This window comes from Camarhynchus parvulus, chromosome 1 (assembly GCF_901933205.1).
Source record: "Camarhynchus parvulus chromosome 1, STF_HiC, whole genome shotgun sequence".
Classification (NCBI taxonomy): domain Eukaryota; kingdom Metazoa; phylum Chordata; class Aves; order Passeriformes; family Thraupidae; genus Camarhynchus; species Camarhynchus parvulus.
The window spans coordinates 102,464,265-102,482,593 of NC_044571.1; the positions used below are offsets into that span (position 1 = coordinate 102,464,265).

Sequence of the window (18,329 nt, forward strand, 5' to 3'; positions counted from 1 at the left end):
ATTTTATCAAATTCATTTGTTTATTAAAAATGAAACAATAAAACTGAGCTTAGTACCAACTTACTTTCAACATCAATAAGCACACTAAACAGGGCCAAATAGGGAATAAGTTGCTATTAATTCTGAAAAACATATTCAATTAGCTTCTCAGTGCATGACAAACATATTAATATTAGATAAATTAGTTTAGATAAACTTCCCTTACACTCACTGACAATGCTTTCTAGATTTTTCTCAAAATCAAGAAAAATTGTGTCAATCAGGTTTTCCTATGCTCAGTCTAATTTCTAAAAATCCCTGTCTGAACTATTGTAGAAAACCAAGGTCTTTATCTTGGCATACTTTTTAGATAAGACCAAGGGCAGGAGAAGAGATCAGCTGATTATAAAATCATGGACCTGAAAATAGACCTGAAAATTTTAGGACAGAGATTTCAGAAATTTAATGCAGAAACTTAGGACTGGAATACCATTTAGTATTGTTTGCTTTCTCTAAAAATAGAAGGAATTCTCTTTCCCCATTTTTTCCCTTCTTGCATATCAATAATAATGTCTTGTCCCAGGGATAAATGTTCTTTTTGATGTATCATTTTCCAAAATCTCAGTGCCAGCAAATAAAAAAAAAAAAAAGAATATTTTCTACTGACAAGAATTTACACCCTAATCACATGAAAATAAAAGATAATCAAAGGGGGAAAAATAAAACATCAAAAGGGAAGGGAGATACATTAGCCAATACTCCTCATTATGAGATAGTTCCTGATAGAGGAACAAAGCAGAAGTTTGCACATGTATGATTCAATATCCAGTCCACAAGCCTCAAAAGCTTCTGGAAAATCATTACAAAAGATATTTAATGAATGGTTTAAAATTTTAGCTCCTCAAGGGCTGTCCAGCCAAAGGGAAATCCTTCAGTGGCCTTTGATCAGTGTGCACAGAAATAAGTCTCTCTCCAAGATGCTTGGCCTGTGTGCATATCATGGTATTTATAAAACATGGAAAAAATCCCACAACTGCCAATGGAGATATCCACAAATGGTGGAAATCTATGTAATCTTCCCTAATATATACCATGATGCTTGCTGTCATACCCCAAAGCCATTTAGGATAGCAGATTTCAGACAACTCTTATGAATTTTGGTCAGATAGGAGAGACATTTACAAAGTACTTCAAAGACATAAAATAAAAATAATATTATTTGAATTTAATATCAGTTCTTTGATTTGAGCTATAATATTTTGGGTTTATTTTACCTCCTCTTTACTAAATTTTGAATTCTAAGCCACATTAAGGAATTAACTTTGCATTCTATTTATTTATATCTCCTGGGATTCAAATTGCATGAGAGAAAAATTCAGCTTCACAACTGACCTATGGCATAACAAGATTAAGATATCAAAAGAGAGAAACCTAATCTAACATTGTTCAAATGTTCCAAAGGAGGTGAAGAATTGATGAAAATCACTTCTATGCCCATTTTAAAAATGGGATGACCTTTTAATCCACTTGAAATAATAGAAGTAGATGCAAATTATTCAGGTCTAAAATAGAAATGTGCACTGGTTTGAGATATTGAGATACTTTACGTTCCAGAAATGATGCATATCTTTGTTGAAACTGAAAGAACACAGAGTAAATAGATATTTAAATTTTTACAAATGCTATATGGTAAGTGTTCCCAAATGACATAGCTATACTATGCTCATGTCATTGATATAATGAAAAAAACACACATGAGATTTAAAAGCAATTCCATTTTCAAAGTATTTTATATTGATAAAATTACATGAAGTTACATTGAAACTTATTCAAAGACACATTCCTGGGTCCTACAAGTGTCTAAATTTGTACCTTTTTCTGAATCTCATTGAAACAGAGAGTTAAAGTTAAAATCCATTTTTACAAATGTGGAAAGTGTTGCCTTTTTTTTTTTATTAGTATTGTTGACCTTTACTGGATACTTATTTATTGCATAAATGAATATCTGTGCATTTACGTGCAGAAGTTGTTGTTAGATTGTTCTTGTACTGTTTTTGAGATATGGACTTACTTATTTTCCACTCACACATGAAGAAATAATGGCAATATGGTATTTTTGTTACTTTTTACATTTACCTCACTTGCTGGCAGCCCGAGTGCAATTGAATTTGCGTGAGTCTGTTCACACATTAATGCTTAATCCAGACTTAGCAGTGAGAATAGAAATGGACAGAAAATTCTCTTAAAATTCAGTGGAGAAATTAAGGTTGCACAGCTTAATGGACTGTGCTAGAAGATCAGGACACATTAAAACAATGTGCTCTGATGTGGAGACCTCAGCTGAACTCACCTGTACCAAGTGATCTCAGGGGGAGGTGATCCAGTGGCTCTGCAGAACAGGGTTATTGCCTCTCCTCGATCTGCCGTGGCATTGAAGGATTTCTGCAGTAGAATGATTGTAGGGGGGACTGAAAAATAAAACATTATGTCCAATGAATGAAAAATAAAATATTTTAGGTGTTCCTGGAGAAATTTCAAATGCAGGATCCTTTGCTAATTTGGGAATTTGGGGTTACAATTAAGGATCAAGTTACCATGTGAATTATTGTTAGTAGTCTTTCTTCACTTTTTTAAATTCAAGATTTTTAATATTATTAGGACATTTATAACTTTTTAATAGAATAAAGTTTTGGAAGCCTTTTTCAGCAGCTCTTCAATTCTCTTACAGAACATTCTAAGGTGACTGAAATTACATCTAACATGTATAAAATGATACACATATAAGATATAAAACTATGTCCTGACATTAGACAGTTTTTCTAAAAGAGGGATCAGTATACAGAAGCCTTGATTATGCATATTCAATCCTTTTACTGAGCCCCAGCATACTTCTCAGGCAGGAATATCACCAGCTTCCAAAGGCAAACGTGATGCAATGGATGCACCAATGCAATGTGCACCCAATGGATGCAATCTATTTGTATTTCCAAGAATTTAATTTTGTTCTAATAGTTAAAAATGCTTTCTGTTCTTGATGGGATTAAATAATTTCAAAAAGTAACATTTATAACATTAATAATAATAAACTAGTAACATTTTAACTGTGATAAAATCATAACTGTTCACAAAGAACTTCTACCCAACCGAAAAATTAGCAATAATATTTGAGACAGAACAACTCACAGGCTGATATTTAACATATTTGTTTACATATCTTCTTCTATTAATTAACATGCAAATATGAAATGTTCAAGGCCAGATTGGATGGAGGTCTGAGGAACTGGGTGCAGCAGGTGTCCCTGCCCACGGCAAATGTTTGAAACTAGACGGTCTTTAAAGTCCCTCCAATCCAAACTATTCTGTGATTCTATGAAACATACAAACAAAAACAATCCAAGCAGATTGGATGGAAGTTGATATGTGGAGAAGAATGAATGCCACAGAAAGTGAGAGGAAAGGGAAAAGATTAGAACTTCACAAAATAGAGGTCAGCTAGAAGGAACATCCTGGGAGATGACAGGGTGACTCAGTTATCCTTTTTATCTTTACTCTTTACTAGTGAAAAGATGAAACAGGCAACCCCAATGAATTTGTTTTTAGTGTTCCATTGCATTCCAACAGATTTTTCTCACCCACTCTTGAAAACCAACTGTTGTGGCTCTCTACCAAATATTTCAGAAGCCTTTTCACTTCTGAATCTTAAATATATCAAATTAATATAAAATCATGTATCAGAATTATCAATGATAAGTAATTGTGTGTTTTTATGTACTTTTCACACGTTTTAATGGTGTGTTTCATAGTGTTTCACAGATCACTTCTTTCCTATCTGAAATTGCATGGCCCATTACTCAGCACACAAAACCCTTCTGCTGTGCAACGGGAATTTATCCATCTCCAATAAAAAATTAAAAAAAAAACCCCACAAAGCTACTTAGAAAGCTTTTAATGCTTTTTAGCTATTTTGCAGTTCATTTTAATGCCTGGACATTGAAAATAGTTGGGAACCTGAGGAGATGATAGCTCTTTGCTAGTAGTAGCAGGCTCTTCACTGTTCACCACTAAGAACTACAGGACTGTGACCTGGTTCAGTGCATTACTTAAGTGCTTCAATCTTCCAAGAATACTGCAATGACAATGAAGTGAAATATTATTTTCTTTTTTGCAAAGTAAAATTTTATTTTGCTCATAATTTTTCAAGGAATAAAATCTGGTTTTATGCTTGTATGTACATAGGTTGTATCTGAAGTGTAAAGCTACAAGAGGAAAAGTGAAATGAAGGTATGCTGGTAAGTCTCTCATTTCATAATTAAAGCAGAGTGGCAAAACTCAGTCCCATATAACTGTGTAAATAGCTGTCTTTTATTAATTTCAGTGAGATCAGGATGACTATTTAATTTATGGAACTTCTCAGATAGTAAAAAGTAAGTCTAAGTAGTACATTAGGGAAAAATAATTCAAAAAAGAATAAGGAAAAACAAAGAGACAAAAGAATAAATAAAAGAAACCTTTGTTTACAGGAGGACTTGAATTCTTTCATTCTCCTCTATATCAACCATTTGTAATCACAGAAAATTATGACATTCAGATCTCACTGTAAATACGACTAGAAAAGAAATGCTACAAAAATTTTAGCATTGAAAGTAGAAAAGAAACATAAACATCAGATTTCTAAGAGATAACCCAGCTGTCAATTTTTTACCCCTTATAACCCTCCAAGGATTTCTATACATTAGAAATTACCCTGATATCAAACTTTGTTGCAAGATTTAATTATTTTTGAGTAAATTTGCAAACTGTTCATATGCAAACTTTAATTAAAAAAAATGAACTACTATAATTAACATGGCATGCCAGATTTCATAAAGTACCCCTAAGCTCTTTTGTTACAGTTTATCCTGCTTTGGAGACCTTCCATACTTCTATTTACTTGAAACCTGGACAACTTTTTCATTGGACTCAATGCTCCTTGTGGGTCCCTTCCAATTCACCTCATTCTGTGATTCTTATAGAAATATAGTTTGTATAGATCTTGCATATTCCTACAGATTCTACAGTGAGTATAACAAGATGGGTAAATAAACAGTAAAGCTCTAAAGTTGAATAACTTTTACATACAAATACTTTCATGATAATATTTTCCTTTTATTGTAAGCCAAGATTATCCTCCAAAGGAAGTATTTCTTATTACTCTTTTGGAAAAGGAGATGCAGTGGAAATATGGCCATGGCCATGTAGCTTTTGGTGGCCCACAGACTGATATCTTTCTCTTTTTTTTTTTTTTTTTTTTTTTTTTTTTTTTTTTTTTTGTTTTTGTTGTTGTTGTTGTGGGTTTTTTTGGTTTTTTTTTGTTTTTGTTTTGTTTTTTTGTTTTTGTTTTTTTTTTTTTTAATTTTCATATCCAGTTCATTTAATAGGCTTTTTTTCCACCAAAAACCACTACAAATTTTTCCTTTTTTTCTGCATTTTAATACTACTCTAAAAGCTTTTCTGGATCAAATTTTATCCTTTCAACTTTATGTAGGCAAACCTATTTATTACTATAAATGAAGCAGGAAATAGCTCTTAATTGATGTCACTTTACATGACCAACCATGTCATAATCACTTATTTGGCAGCTCTTTCTCCTCCCAAGACTGAAGTTTAGAGATGAGTGTTAAAATTCTTGCCTAGAGTTATAATAAATATAAGATGAACCAGATTTTTTTTAAATTCAGCAAAAAATGATGTGAAGGCTGACCATGGTTTGCAAACCAATGTTTTAGGTTAAATACAGACTGTCTCAGCTCAACTGCATATAAATAGAGATGAAAGGCAATCAGAAGGTGGATTCATACCCCTGTACATAAATAGAAGCTGAGGAAAATCTCATTTGGCATTTTAAATGCTACCAGATGCACTGTTGGAATTGTACATAACCAGGAGTCGTGGTAATGCAGCACCAGAATGTGCCACCTACAGTAATCTAGAGAATTCTGCCTCAGATGTTGCTGCTTGACAGCATGGACTAAGAAATATCTGTGCCAAAATCTGCTCCTCCTGCTGAAACTAGCTGTGCCTTCACCTTACATAATGCTTTGTGTTTACTGGGGTTTGCTGGGAAGGACCAGTCAAGGGCAAAGCATTTAAAGCTCTGAACCTAAGACACACTGAGGAAGAATTTCACTGAAAAGCTGACATTAAACAGACTGCAGAGATAAAAAATGCCCTTTATGAACGGTGTCCTTTCCAGGCAATATATGAAGAGATAGTTATCTTTCACCAGGTCAGTGCAGAGCTTAAGAGAGGTTGAGTTAAATGCTCCCTCTTGTCTCAATTCATTGATTTTCCTTCTTAGAGGTTTATTATAAATTAATAAAATGCATAATGCAAATTTTCAGGTAACTCCTCACATATTTTTTTCCTCACAAAAATAAAATTTGAAAAAATCTGTAATTAATACTGTTAATAAAATGTATCTGTGACTTTTGGGACAGCTCATAAAGTACATTACACAGTGAAGGCGAATAATTATGAAAAATCAAGCGTGTTTTTTTAAGAGTAAATGACAAAAAACTGAAAAATAGACTGAACTGAACTATTATAATCTGAAATTCAAGTCTTGAAATAATTATTGTACTGTACATGATAAATAATAATGATCCATGCTTTACATATTTATATTTACTGATATTATGAAATGCAATTAATTCTATTTACATGGTATAGTAGGTTTGGTTTTTTTTAATACTAAGGAATTATATTAATAGGAAACCAATACTAAAAAGATGTGACAATTATATTAACCAGTTTAATAAGGGTTTTTTAGAAGTTAATATATGTTGAAATAGGCCATAATAATCAAATAAAGCAAGAAGTCAATTCGTCAACTTTACTCCTTACCGTTCACAATAACAATTATGTCCCGAAAGTCAATTTCTCCTCTTGCTTCCACTCTTCCTTCACATCTGTAAACTCCTTCATCACTTTTATTGATCTTAAGAATTTGGAGATTATTGTTTGCTAATATCGCAAATCGATCTAGAAAGAAAAATAAAGAGATCAAGTGGCATAAATCAAGTAAATCAAGACAACATGAGGAACACTAACTTAAATGAATAATATTTAAGTAATTTCTCTGTACAGTCAGAATACTCAGTGACAAAACATTTGTACATTTAAAAAGAAAATGTAGGCTGAGAAATTTGGGGTTTCTTCATTCCAAAACACATTAAATTTCCTAGAATTCAGTCTGGATTTTTCATCCATAATTTCCTACTTTCTCCAAGAAGTAATCAACTTTAAGTTAAATAGCAATTTATCACAAAATGAGTGGAATACTCGTGAGCATTTACACAGAATAAAAAAAAAAATTAAATAAAAAAAACCTCAAAAATTAAATTGAGCAATTTTAAATAAAATAACCAACGAAATGCTGTTTCCCTCTCTATCTAGACTATCTGTCTTTGTGCCCATTCTACAGCCCAATGTTTAATGATTTTCAGCTTGCTTGCCCTCCTTCCCTCCTCCTGTTCCATTCTTCATTCACTCTTGGTCAATGATATATTTCACCACCCTCTAACACTTCACAGAAATGGCAACAAAGACATAAACCAAAAAAAGAAAGCACTCTATCTTCTGAAAAGGCCAGCATAAACTGAAATTCAGTAGACATTTTGAGGAGCTGAAGGACGCTGTAAAATCAGGTTCTGAAAGAAAACCATGTACACAATTTTCTGCACATGCAGCAGCAAAATTATAAACTTCAGGAGTAAACTGGATCTGAATTTAATTTTTCCTCTCCCTTCTCTCTGAACTAATATTGGGTTTATGTGTTTATCTGTTGGCCTCAAGGATCAGATATCTCCTTTGTAATCCATGGAAGATCCAATGCTACAGCAAATTCATCCTGAACCGCAACCCACAGAAAGGATCCACACTGGAAATGTCACAGACTGACCACAGGCCCCATTGCCCAATCTTCCTGCATTCCTCGGAATGGGTGAGCTAGAGGAGTCGGCAAGGAAAGAGTAAAGTCTGAGTAAAAGGAGAGGAGAGATATTGCTTTAATTTTGTCTTTGTGTTTCACCATTCAACATTATTTAACATGTAATAAATTTAATTAATTTTCCCCTCCGTCAAACCCATTTTGCTAATGCCAGTGAGCGTTCTCCCTGTCTTAATCTCAACACACTTTTTGTCTCATTTTCTCCCATAATCTTGTTGTCTTTAGTTTGTTTTTTTTTTATTTTGGCGAGACTTTGGGGGGGATACAGAAGTGGCTTCTTTGAGAAGCTCCTAGAAGTTTCACCCATGTTCTAGAGAGCCATTGCCAGCAGGCTCTAAGAAGGAGCTGTCCCTGGCCGAGGCCATCAGCAGCTCTGGGATAACCAACCTAAGAAAGGGAAAATTAATGTGCAACAGCAATGGCAGCCAGGTGAGGAGTGAGAAGACTTGAGCTGAATCACTCTGCAGACACCCAGGTCAGTGAAGAAGGAGGAAGAGGAGGTGTCGGAGCAGAGATTCCCTGGCAGGCCATGGTGCACACCATAGAGAGGCATCTGTGCCCCTGCAGCCCATCAGGTCCACAGAGGAGCAGAGATCCACCTGTAGCCCCTGGATGACCTGGTCAGACCAGATGGAAACCTGAAGGAGGCTGTGACCCTGTGGGAAACCTGTGCTGGAGCAGGCTCCTTGTCAGGACCTGTGAACCCACGGAGAGAGGAACCCATGGAGAGAGGAACCCATGGAGAGAGGAACCCATGCCAAAGCAGGTTTTGTGCCAGGACTGGGATGACCCTGCTGGAGTAGCTCTTGAAGAACTGCAGCCTGTTGGAAGCATTGCTGAAGCTCATGGAGGTGTCCCCACGCTGGAGCAGGGGAAGAACATGAAGAGTCCTGCCCTGAGGAGGAAGTAGCAGCAGGAGAAAGTGTTTGGAATCATGTTAAGCCCGAGAAGACAGACGGTGTGAGGGAAAGGTGAAATTTAAGACTTTTATTTCTCACTATTCTACTCTGATTATGTTGGCAATTATATTTTCCTTGAGTCAAATCAGTTTTTCCCATGATGGCAATTGGCAAGTGATTTCTCCATGTCCTTATCTCGATCCATGAGCCTTTTTTATATTCTGCCTCTCCTGTCCAGTTTCAGAGGAGCTGATTTAACAGTTTTTGTGACAGCTGGTGTGCAGCCAAGGTCAACCTCTTGAGGAGGGTGAGAGAAAGGCTGGGTGGGTGCCTGGAAGCTCATCAAGGTAAACGCACCAAAACTAGTCAATATTAATGCACTCTTCTGAGGAGAATGACTTCCTGAAATTCATTGAATGTGGGTTTTGAAGAACATGAACCCCTGTTATTCAGCTGTTGTTTTTCTGTTTTGCACCTTTCAATATTGGAGGATGATGAGATTAAGCATTTAACTTTCATTTTTAACTAGCAAACAAATGACTTCTGTATTAGTAGCAAGAAGAGAGAAATGAAAAAAAAAAAAGAAAATCATGCTTCACCTGATTCACCTGATAGAAGTTTACAGGACATTAACATCATCAACATATTTACACTAATTATGTCTGGTTTGTTAAAGTCATGCTTGAATATTAATGCCATATCATACACTACCGCATACAAAATATATCTTTTCCTGTTTTGCTCCTACACAATTACCTACACAGAACCATGTCTCCAAGTATTTTGAAATGGGGAGATCCAGCCCCTCTTTAAACCTTTAAGCATTGGTAAATATTTTTTGGTTTTTTTTTGGGGGGTTTTTTACCATAGACGTGCAATGGGTGAGATGAACAGGAGGGCTGAAGGTGATCTCCATTTTTATAAAACACTGAAAAAATGAGGGTTCACTTAGTATCAGGAAACAAAAACTAAATGTTGACTGGATAATTTTTCAACATTCATTGTAGAAAAATGGATACAGCAGTAGATATTCCCATGAGTATACCAGAAGTTCACTATGCCATGGATATCTTGATAAAATTGTGCCCTTTACTAAGCAGATTTGAGTTGGTGAATCTGGAAGTAACTGGGCATTACACTACTCCAATCATCACCGCATTTTTGGGACTCAATCCCCTCAACTCAACTTCAAACTCCTGATTTAGAAGAACAGTCAATTGCATGACCTCCCCCTTCAGTCATATCACATGTTAAGTGGTGTGGCTGACAAGAAGGGCTTATGTCTTTTCACTGCCACTCAACCCAATCTGGAGGATTTTTTGGCTCATGGTTTGCAAATTTTGCTGTATGTGTACCAGGCTTTGAGCCAGAATGTCCAATCAAATACTGTCTAATAGTAGGACATTACTGAAAAGCTGTTGAATAAAATATTGAAACTTTTGGAAAATGTTGAAGACTAAGACTTTTATTAAACCTTTTTCTCATACAACTGGCCATTCTTTTGTAATATATTCTAAACACAAAATAAACACAGCATGTTAGCCATCTTAAAGCAAGCAATCACATTTGAATGTTAGATAATACAAATGTATTTTAATGGCCTACATGGGCTCTGCAGGGCAATGGCAACACATCTCCAGTACTGCAATTAGAACTGGACAAGCTACTGATTTGAAGTGGAAAACAAATACCAGATACTATGCTACACTGAGGAAGCAGCAGGACTGTATTGCAACAGCCTGCCCAATAGGATCTGGAGGGTGAATTTGCTCATTTGAAGCCTGCCTTAAGTCATCTTTCAGAATAAGAGAGAATTTGATCATCCACTGTAGATTTTGAAATTGGAATTATAATATAAAACAGAATAATTTTTATTTCATTAGGCATGAAAAAAATTCCTACCTGTAAGACAGTGGGCATGCTGTTTTCCACCTGTATTGTAAACCCACACAAAAAAACCCCACAAAATTTCCAGTGGCCTATTTTTATGTGATTTAAATATGGTACCTCCCAAACATGACTGGAATTGTATTTGGATACTGTTCCAGATCAGAACATAAGGGAAGTATTCTACTATTTAACTTAAAACTTGTTCCTACCATTGTACCTTTTAGCACTGTGAAAGAAAATGATTTAAAAAATAGAAGTTTATGCATTAAAATTTTAAAAATTCCGATTTCAAAGTGCACGATTTTGAAGGAGGAAGGAAATGCTGCTTCATCTACTTTGCTAAACCTACAGGTTGACTGAAAACCAAAATGGCGATAACAAATTTGAGAGAAATCTATGAGGCAGTTCTACTTTTTGAAGCTCTATCATCCTCAAATGACTTCTTCCTAGATTGCTAATTCTTGGTTTATTTTCAGTGTTCTTATTTTTGAAAATTTTCTATGTTTAATTATATATATATTTATATAAATAAATTACAACTATTTTTTTCTAAGTGTAGAAGTTTGCTGTTTCCTTTTAGTCTCTGTGTCTAGATGACAAAAGAAATAGGATATACTAAATAAGAAAGAAGTTTAATCAAAACTTTCTTTCCCAATGGAGAGGAACCAAAGACTGAATCCAGAAATATTAACCAAGATTTTTTTCCCCCCTAACAACTCTTCCACATTTGACTTCATAAAGCCCCAAAGAAACTTTTGATTTTCATTTTGAAATAAAGAAAAACAATAACTTTTGAAAGAAGAAAAATTTTAAATATGTATTGCTACTCTGAGTTTCATTACATGCAGAGAGAAAAACTGATGGAAAATTAGAAAAGCTGATTAATTAACAATGTTAGTTCAATTTCCAGAAAATGTAAAAAAAGTCCTGTTTTGGAAAGATGACTATGGAGACAGCACTGGAAAAAATGATTCAAAGTTTTTGTGGGGGGTAAATAGAAAAAATACTGTTTGCTTAGGTAATTGCCTCTCTAGAGACTTAGAACTTGCATGTGGGGAAGGTGAGATTTGTCTTAATCCAAGCTTTATCAGTCCAGCCTCAGCAGATTACTTTTATCCCAGTTACTTGTAACTCAGAGGGTAACAAGCAAACCCTCACAATAACGCAAAATGCCTCTCCACCTGGAATTCTCTGAGCAACTGGGCAAGCATCCCAAAGTCAGGGCTGTGCAGGGTCAGTATCACAGCTTGGCCTGCTGCGAAGTTCATCTCTGTGCGTTTTAAACATGTTCAACTCCTACAGACAAGGCACACCAGGAAGAGATCCTGTGAGGGACCTCCCAGCAATCTTTTGGGTGTTTGGACACTCATGCTACATCCAGGCAAAATTCCCAATTGGAAAAAAAGACACATGAGGGAAACCATTCTCTACAGATCACAGAACCTGGTAAAATTACATTTAAACTGACGGACTAATCAAAATCTCCCACTAAAATCCACCACAAAGTCCACTAGGACTTTAAAAAGACCTTTTTTAAAATAATGTTTTAATATTAATTGGAATGTATAACTTAAAGAGTTACCAAAATACTAACTGTCAGCAATAGTTGTGACTTCCTCATTCCGATACAACCAGCTGACAACGGGAGCAGGTGAACTTGTAACACGGCAAACAACTTCTGCATCTTCTCCCTGCCTGAACTCTTGTGGAGACACTATGTCCCGAAAAGTGAGCTTTTCTGAAAAGGGAAAAAAATCAAAAAAACTGAATACAGTAAGAGTCTTACACTTAACATAGCATTAAATTTATATTCAATAACAAATAAGATAAACACCACTATTAAATCTACTTATTGTGATAGTACAGAATTATTTCCATAACATAATTTTCCCACATAAGACTCAAATCATCTTGGACTCTGCCTGTAAAAATTACTTTACAATCCTTTGGTATTATGGAAAATTTTGTTTATTTATATACATTCTGCAGGTTTTATAAACACATTTTCATTGTTTTCAATGTTCCAGAACACAGTTTTTAAACTCTATGTCTTAGAGTTTAAGACTCTAAGACGTAGAGTTTATATATTCATGTTGATAGTTTATTTACTCTCTTGTGGGTTTTGTTCCTCATTATTCTGTTATTGAATTAAAACCTCATATTTTTATTCTATTAATTCTTCCATAAAAAACATTAAAATTTGGAAAATTCTCATGAGAAAAGTAGAATATTTGCATCACTGTGAAAAACAGCAGCTGAGTAAAATACAACATTAAAAAGCTAGTGAGAAACAATTAGGTCTATTAAGACTATTAGGTCATAAGAAATTTTATAATTATTTTTAGGAATTAACAAGATTGTTTTAGGTCTGCTGAGGCTTTTAATTCTTCCGAGCTCAAAGAACGAAATTATATTTGATTTTCCACATGTGTCGAATAAATCCAGTAGTTTTACAAGTCCAAGATGCTATTAATCCTTGATCTCATATAAGATCTAATGCAGTTGACTAACATGAAAAAAAAAAAAAATCTGGAAGAATTCTTGCACACAGTATAGACAAATCAACCTATGTTCTCTCAGGTCAAATATGGCCAATTACATTTCAGAGTAAAATTTGGGGAGCTTATGCCAGAGATGCAGCTTCATCTCTGGTTTTTTTTGTATTGATATGAGTGCAGGCTCAAATAATCCAGACACTTCCCACAGCAGAGGGAGAACAGTTTTGTTGTTACATCTCTCATACATATTTGTATGAAGTCAGAAGAAAACCTCTCACAGATATCTGAGAGTCCTAAAAACCAGGCCCAAGACTACCAACAGGCAATCCTGCTTTTTTTTTCTTACATCACAAATATGAATAAGGAAATTTTACATGTCTATTCCCATAAACATTAAAATTACTTGTGTAGGTTTGCAGGTTTGTCTGACCTCAGAATTATTAAAATTAACACATGTGAATGCTTCTAAAGATTTCTAATTTTCTCAGCATTCTGCTAATGGAGTAACTGACAGTTATATGCATACAAATTAATTCCTGAAAAATTGAAATCCTTTGATTTGTGAGGTTTCAAGCCACCATGTAATCACATCTAACTGCTACCACTCTTTTATCGGTTGTTTTATCAGAAGATTTTTTTTCATCTTCTTTTCTAATCTATCTCATATTAGCTGAGCTATCTGTACCTCTCAGAAGCAGTGCTTTACCATTCTACTCTGTATTTTTTGTCTCATTGTAATTCCTTCACATTTAAAAAACTTGTTCTCCAATGAATTTAGATCCTAACTCATCTGATGGGCTGTTGGCATATGCCCCATCTTTCACCAACAAAAACCTTGCCTCACATCTTCACTATGCTTGTTTAATGCACAGTTTTTAGGTATTTTTGATTGATCTAAAGAAATGTCATACAATGTAGTTATTCAACACCGAGAAAAAAGCTACTCAAATCTCTCAGAGAATGACATACTACAATAGAATGCAGTTATTTTTCAAATATACTCCTCAACTCATTGCTTGCAATTGAAATCCATTTTGGTTACTTATCACACTGAGCTTCAATGTCTTACGTCAAAACTCATTCATAAGGGCAAGAATAGCAAAAGACAGAGATTAAAATAACAATTGAGTAAAAAAATCTGTTTTAAAAAGTCATATATTGCACTTCCTGCACTTTTATTTATGCATATTTGTAATATTTTGTAGTTTGTAAACTGTACACACACTCGTAATGCAAATTATACTGATCTGTTTTTTTTTCCTCCCATTTTCTAATTTCTCTGAGGGGCAGGCAGTGAACCCTCATAAGATGGCATTCTAAAATACAGGAGAAAAGCAATTTACAATACTTATATGTGGCACTCCAATTAATGCAAATCTTTTTCATAATGTCTACTTAATAAACCGCACAAGATGCAATTATTTGGAAGATAAAATTCAGAGCTTGGGATGATATTTTGAGAGGCTTCACTTTCTCTATGCAAGTGTCATTTAAAACACAGTCTTTTATTTGGTAATTGATGGCATTTTACTTACGATAAATCTCCAAAACCACAGTAGCTTCTTGAGTTTGTCCTTTAGCATCTGTTGCTTGGCACCGGTATATACCAGCATCTTCTATGTTTGCGTTATAAATGGTGAGGCGTGAGCGGACACCTTCCTTCTGAACAACCACCCTCTGACTGGAAACAATCTTCTCTCCTTGGGGGTTGTACCAATCTATGTTCTCAGGCTCACCAATGGCTACAAACAAAGCCAAAACCGATGCAAATTTAGACATTTAGAAGGACATCATGCAATGCATATGCCTACCCAGTGCACAGTCTGTGCAGTGTCAGGAATTGAAAATGAATTCAGGAAGAATTTTTTCATGGAAAGGGTTGTCAAGGACTGGCTACTCAGGAAGACGGTGGAATCACCCTGGAGGTGTTCAAGGGATGACTGGATATGACACACTCAGTGCCATACTCTAGCTGACATGGTGGTGATCACTCAAAACCTAAACTTGACAGCCTTGGAGGTCTTTTCCACCTCAGTGATTCTGTGATTCTGCAATGCCAGCTAATTGCTAAATTATGCAAGTTGTAAGAAAGACAAGCAGGACAAAACTGCAGGCAGATGTACGATATTTGAGACAAGGTAAATAGCAGCTAAAGGATCTCAAGAGGAGGGAAAAAAACCCACAGAAATGTATAAAGTCTTGTAGGAAAGAAACAGGCTGTCAGTGACTGGATCAACAGGTCAAGTCATCAGATAATGGCACTGTCAGTGTAGTCAGGCCATGTGTCACTGTCAGTGGAAGATCTCAACTCAGTACCATCAAGGATCCATATCAATCAGCTGCAAATGCAAATTCTTATCCTCCTGACTATTTACTGCCTCACCAGAAAAAAATCTCCTTGGCTGTCTCATTAGGTTGGAGAGGATTTAATTCCTTAATTTAAATAAGTGACAATTTTTTAACTACAAAAGCATCCTAACAGATATAAATTACATGTACTGATATAGAGAATTCAAACTGATTCAGTGTGTGAAATTAAAAGATCCTAGACTGGAAATTTGAAGCCAGTGAAGTCCTAGTATTTGCTACAGTCCTCACAAGTCAATGTGAATGTACAACAATATGTAAATTTAATATTGTACAACTATTTCAGTTACAAATACATAAAAAATTCAAAATTCAACACAAATTATATACCTACAAATAAAATTAATACATACCTGTGCATGTGAAGAACTTGGATTCACCCACACTGAGCTCAACTTTGCTAAGTGAAATTGTTACTTGAAGTAAAGCTGAAAAATATAAAGTAGATTATAAATTAATTTGGGAATTTATCAGCTTAAATCTTGTATTGTGAGGTTTTATATTGTTTTCATTCTATATATTGAACCTGTTCTACAAGTATGAAATTTTACTAAACATTGTTATGTTTTGAGCGAAAGTACATATTGAGATAGAAAAAACAATCTAAATAAGGACATTAGATGATGGTGACAGCCTTATGTCCCAAACCTGAGGACAAAATTAAAGAAGGGGGTAAAAAAAAAGGAAAATGTGATAGAAAATGATGTGATATGTGATGTTGACATAAAACTAGAAATTAAATGAGAAAAAGATGATTTGTAACACACAGAACAAGGGTAAATCATGCCTGACTAAGTCCACCATCTTCTAGGATAAAATTATAAATTTTGTGAACAAGAGAAGAACGTTGGGTGACAATTACCTTGACTCTGTCAAGGCTTTTGCCTTTCCCTCCCACAATATTCTCATATTTGAGTGTATTGGATATAAAAAGCAAGGTTTTGTTAGTGGGGCTGATTGCAGGGGAGGGAGTTCAGAGGTTGTGCTGTGACAGATACAGGCAGTTCCAGCTGGGTCATGAAGGAGCCACTGCAGGACGCAACTGAGAGGGCTGAAGGAGTCTGTAGCCCCTCTTAGAACGTCAAAGAGAGAGACAAGAAGGCCAAAGTGATAAGAGGTGCTCCACAGCACAATTGGCAACACTCCAGGACTCTGGCCAATGCATGAGCCCATGAGAGAGCAAACACATCCTGAAAGGACTGTGGATAATCCACAATAAAAAAAGAGGAAATGAGTTAGGCAGAAGGAGCAGTGGAAGAAAAGAGTGAAAAGGAAGAAATGACAGAAAGGAATCACTGTGTCCTCAGCCCAGCCTCCTGCATTATCCATCACCTCACTGAATGGACTGTTACCTGCATTGGTGGACGTAATAAAGGGATTGAAGGCCAGGAATAGGAGAGAGTGGTATCTGGAGTCTGGGAAAGAGGCAGAAAGGTGTTTTCCATAAGTCTCTAGCTTTTTTTTTTATGTGACAAATTTTACCCATTAATATAACTTCAAAACTTGCTAAAACCCACAGCAATTTGCTTCTGTTAGTAAAAATTCAAGAAAAGCTGAGCACAGAAAAACTATCAGCAAAGTGCTATCCATAGATATTAACATTAAAACTATTATAATTAAGAGAAAAGTGCAATGAAATAGATTTGCTATTAACTTTTATGCAATTAGCCTAAATAAGCAAGAATTAGACAAGATGTGAATCTTTTGTTTCAATAGTCATATCAAAAGCTACATGAAAAAAGGCAAAGAAAACTGAAGATTGCTTCAGTATCAGTCTGCCAACCTAAATTTAACAGAACTAGGTATTTTCCACAAATATTCCCCACAAACAACCCAAAAAAGATAAACATCAAATATCTGCATAGCACATAACATTTTTCATGAGATTTCCTGAATTGTGAATGCTTTTCCGAAGAAGACCATCACAATCGAATTTTTTTAGTAAATATTAATATTTTATACCCTGCTCCCATAAGAAAATAGCTAAGAATAAAAAAAAAATAAAAAAAGTAAAAAGCCACAAAGAACATATCCTGCCTCAGGCAGAAGTAAATATCTGTGTCCACTCTGCTAAAATCAAAAATTCTGAGACCATAAAGACAACCAGGAAGATGGCAGGACTGCCTAGTCCAGAAAGAAGCTGAAGGGGACTGTAGAAATATTGAGTATAGTACTATGGAGGAGGGAGTAGTGGAATTTCCAGTGCAACAGTGAAAAGCACGGTGAAGGCTCCTTTAGGACACACAGAGCCCTGATAGAGGAAGAGTTGGCTTGTTGTCTTCTCTGGTCTTTGCACTCACGGTACCAAAACCCAAAACTTCCACACAAGAAAGCAAATGAGTTTAACAGAAAGTTTTACCTTGTGTTGTAATAAGAATCAAGGAGTAATCAATCATCCAGGAGGCTACTCCAAGCCTCATTTCTTTATTTAACTTTCAGGTAAAGCTTTAGTCTAGCCTCAAGACCTGTAATTGCTGGTGGAAAACAAGGTACTAATAAATAAAGCCATGGAGGAACTTGAAGAGCTTGGATATTTATTTCATGTCACATTCTACGTCACCATTTTTCTGATACCATATTCCTCTAAAGAGCAGTCTTGTACATTTGCTCCAGAAATATATATGTTAGCAGTGAAATATATGTGAAATGTATATTTCAGCAGGGTTGCTTCAAGGATAATTGCATTTCTTAATTCAAATAACTGATGTT

General features: G+C 35.1%; 1 protein-coding gene across 3 annotated transcripts in view; it reads right to left on the reverse strand.

The window, feature by feature from the left end:
• NCAM2 (neural cell adhesion molecule 2) overlaps positions 1-18,329 on the reverse strand; it is a 270,131-nt gene that overhangs the window by 115,731 nt on the left and 136,071 nt on the right. For all 3 annotated transcript variants that reach the window (XR_004060971.1, XM_030954686.1, XM_030954700.1), the window contains exons 2-6: positions 15,974-16,048; positions 14,789-14,995; positions 12,350-12,493; positions 6,862-6,999; positions 2,330-2,447 (exon numbers count right to left, since the gene is read on the reverse strand). Coding sequence is in view for 2 of the 3 variants with exons in the window: in XM_030954686.1 (XP_030810546.1) it covers positions 2,330-2,447; positions 6,862-6,999; positions 12,350-12,493; positions 14,789-14,995; positions 15,974-16,048 (682 nt within the window). In the remaining variant the exon portion in view is untranslated. The remainder of the gene's footprint in view (positions 1-2,329; positions 2,448-6,861; positions 7,000-12,349; positions 12,494-14,788; positions 14,996-15,973; positions 16,049-18,329) is intronic.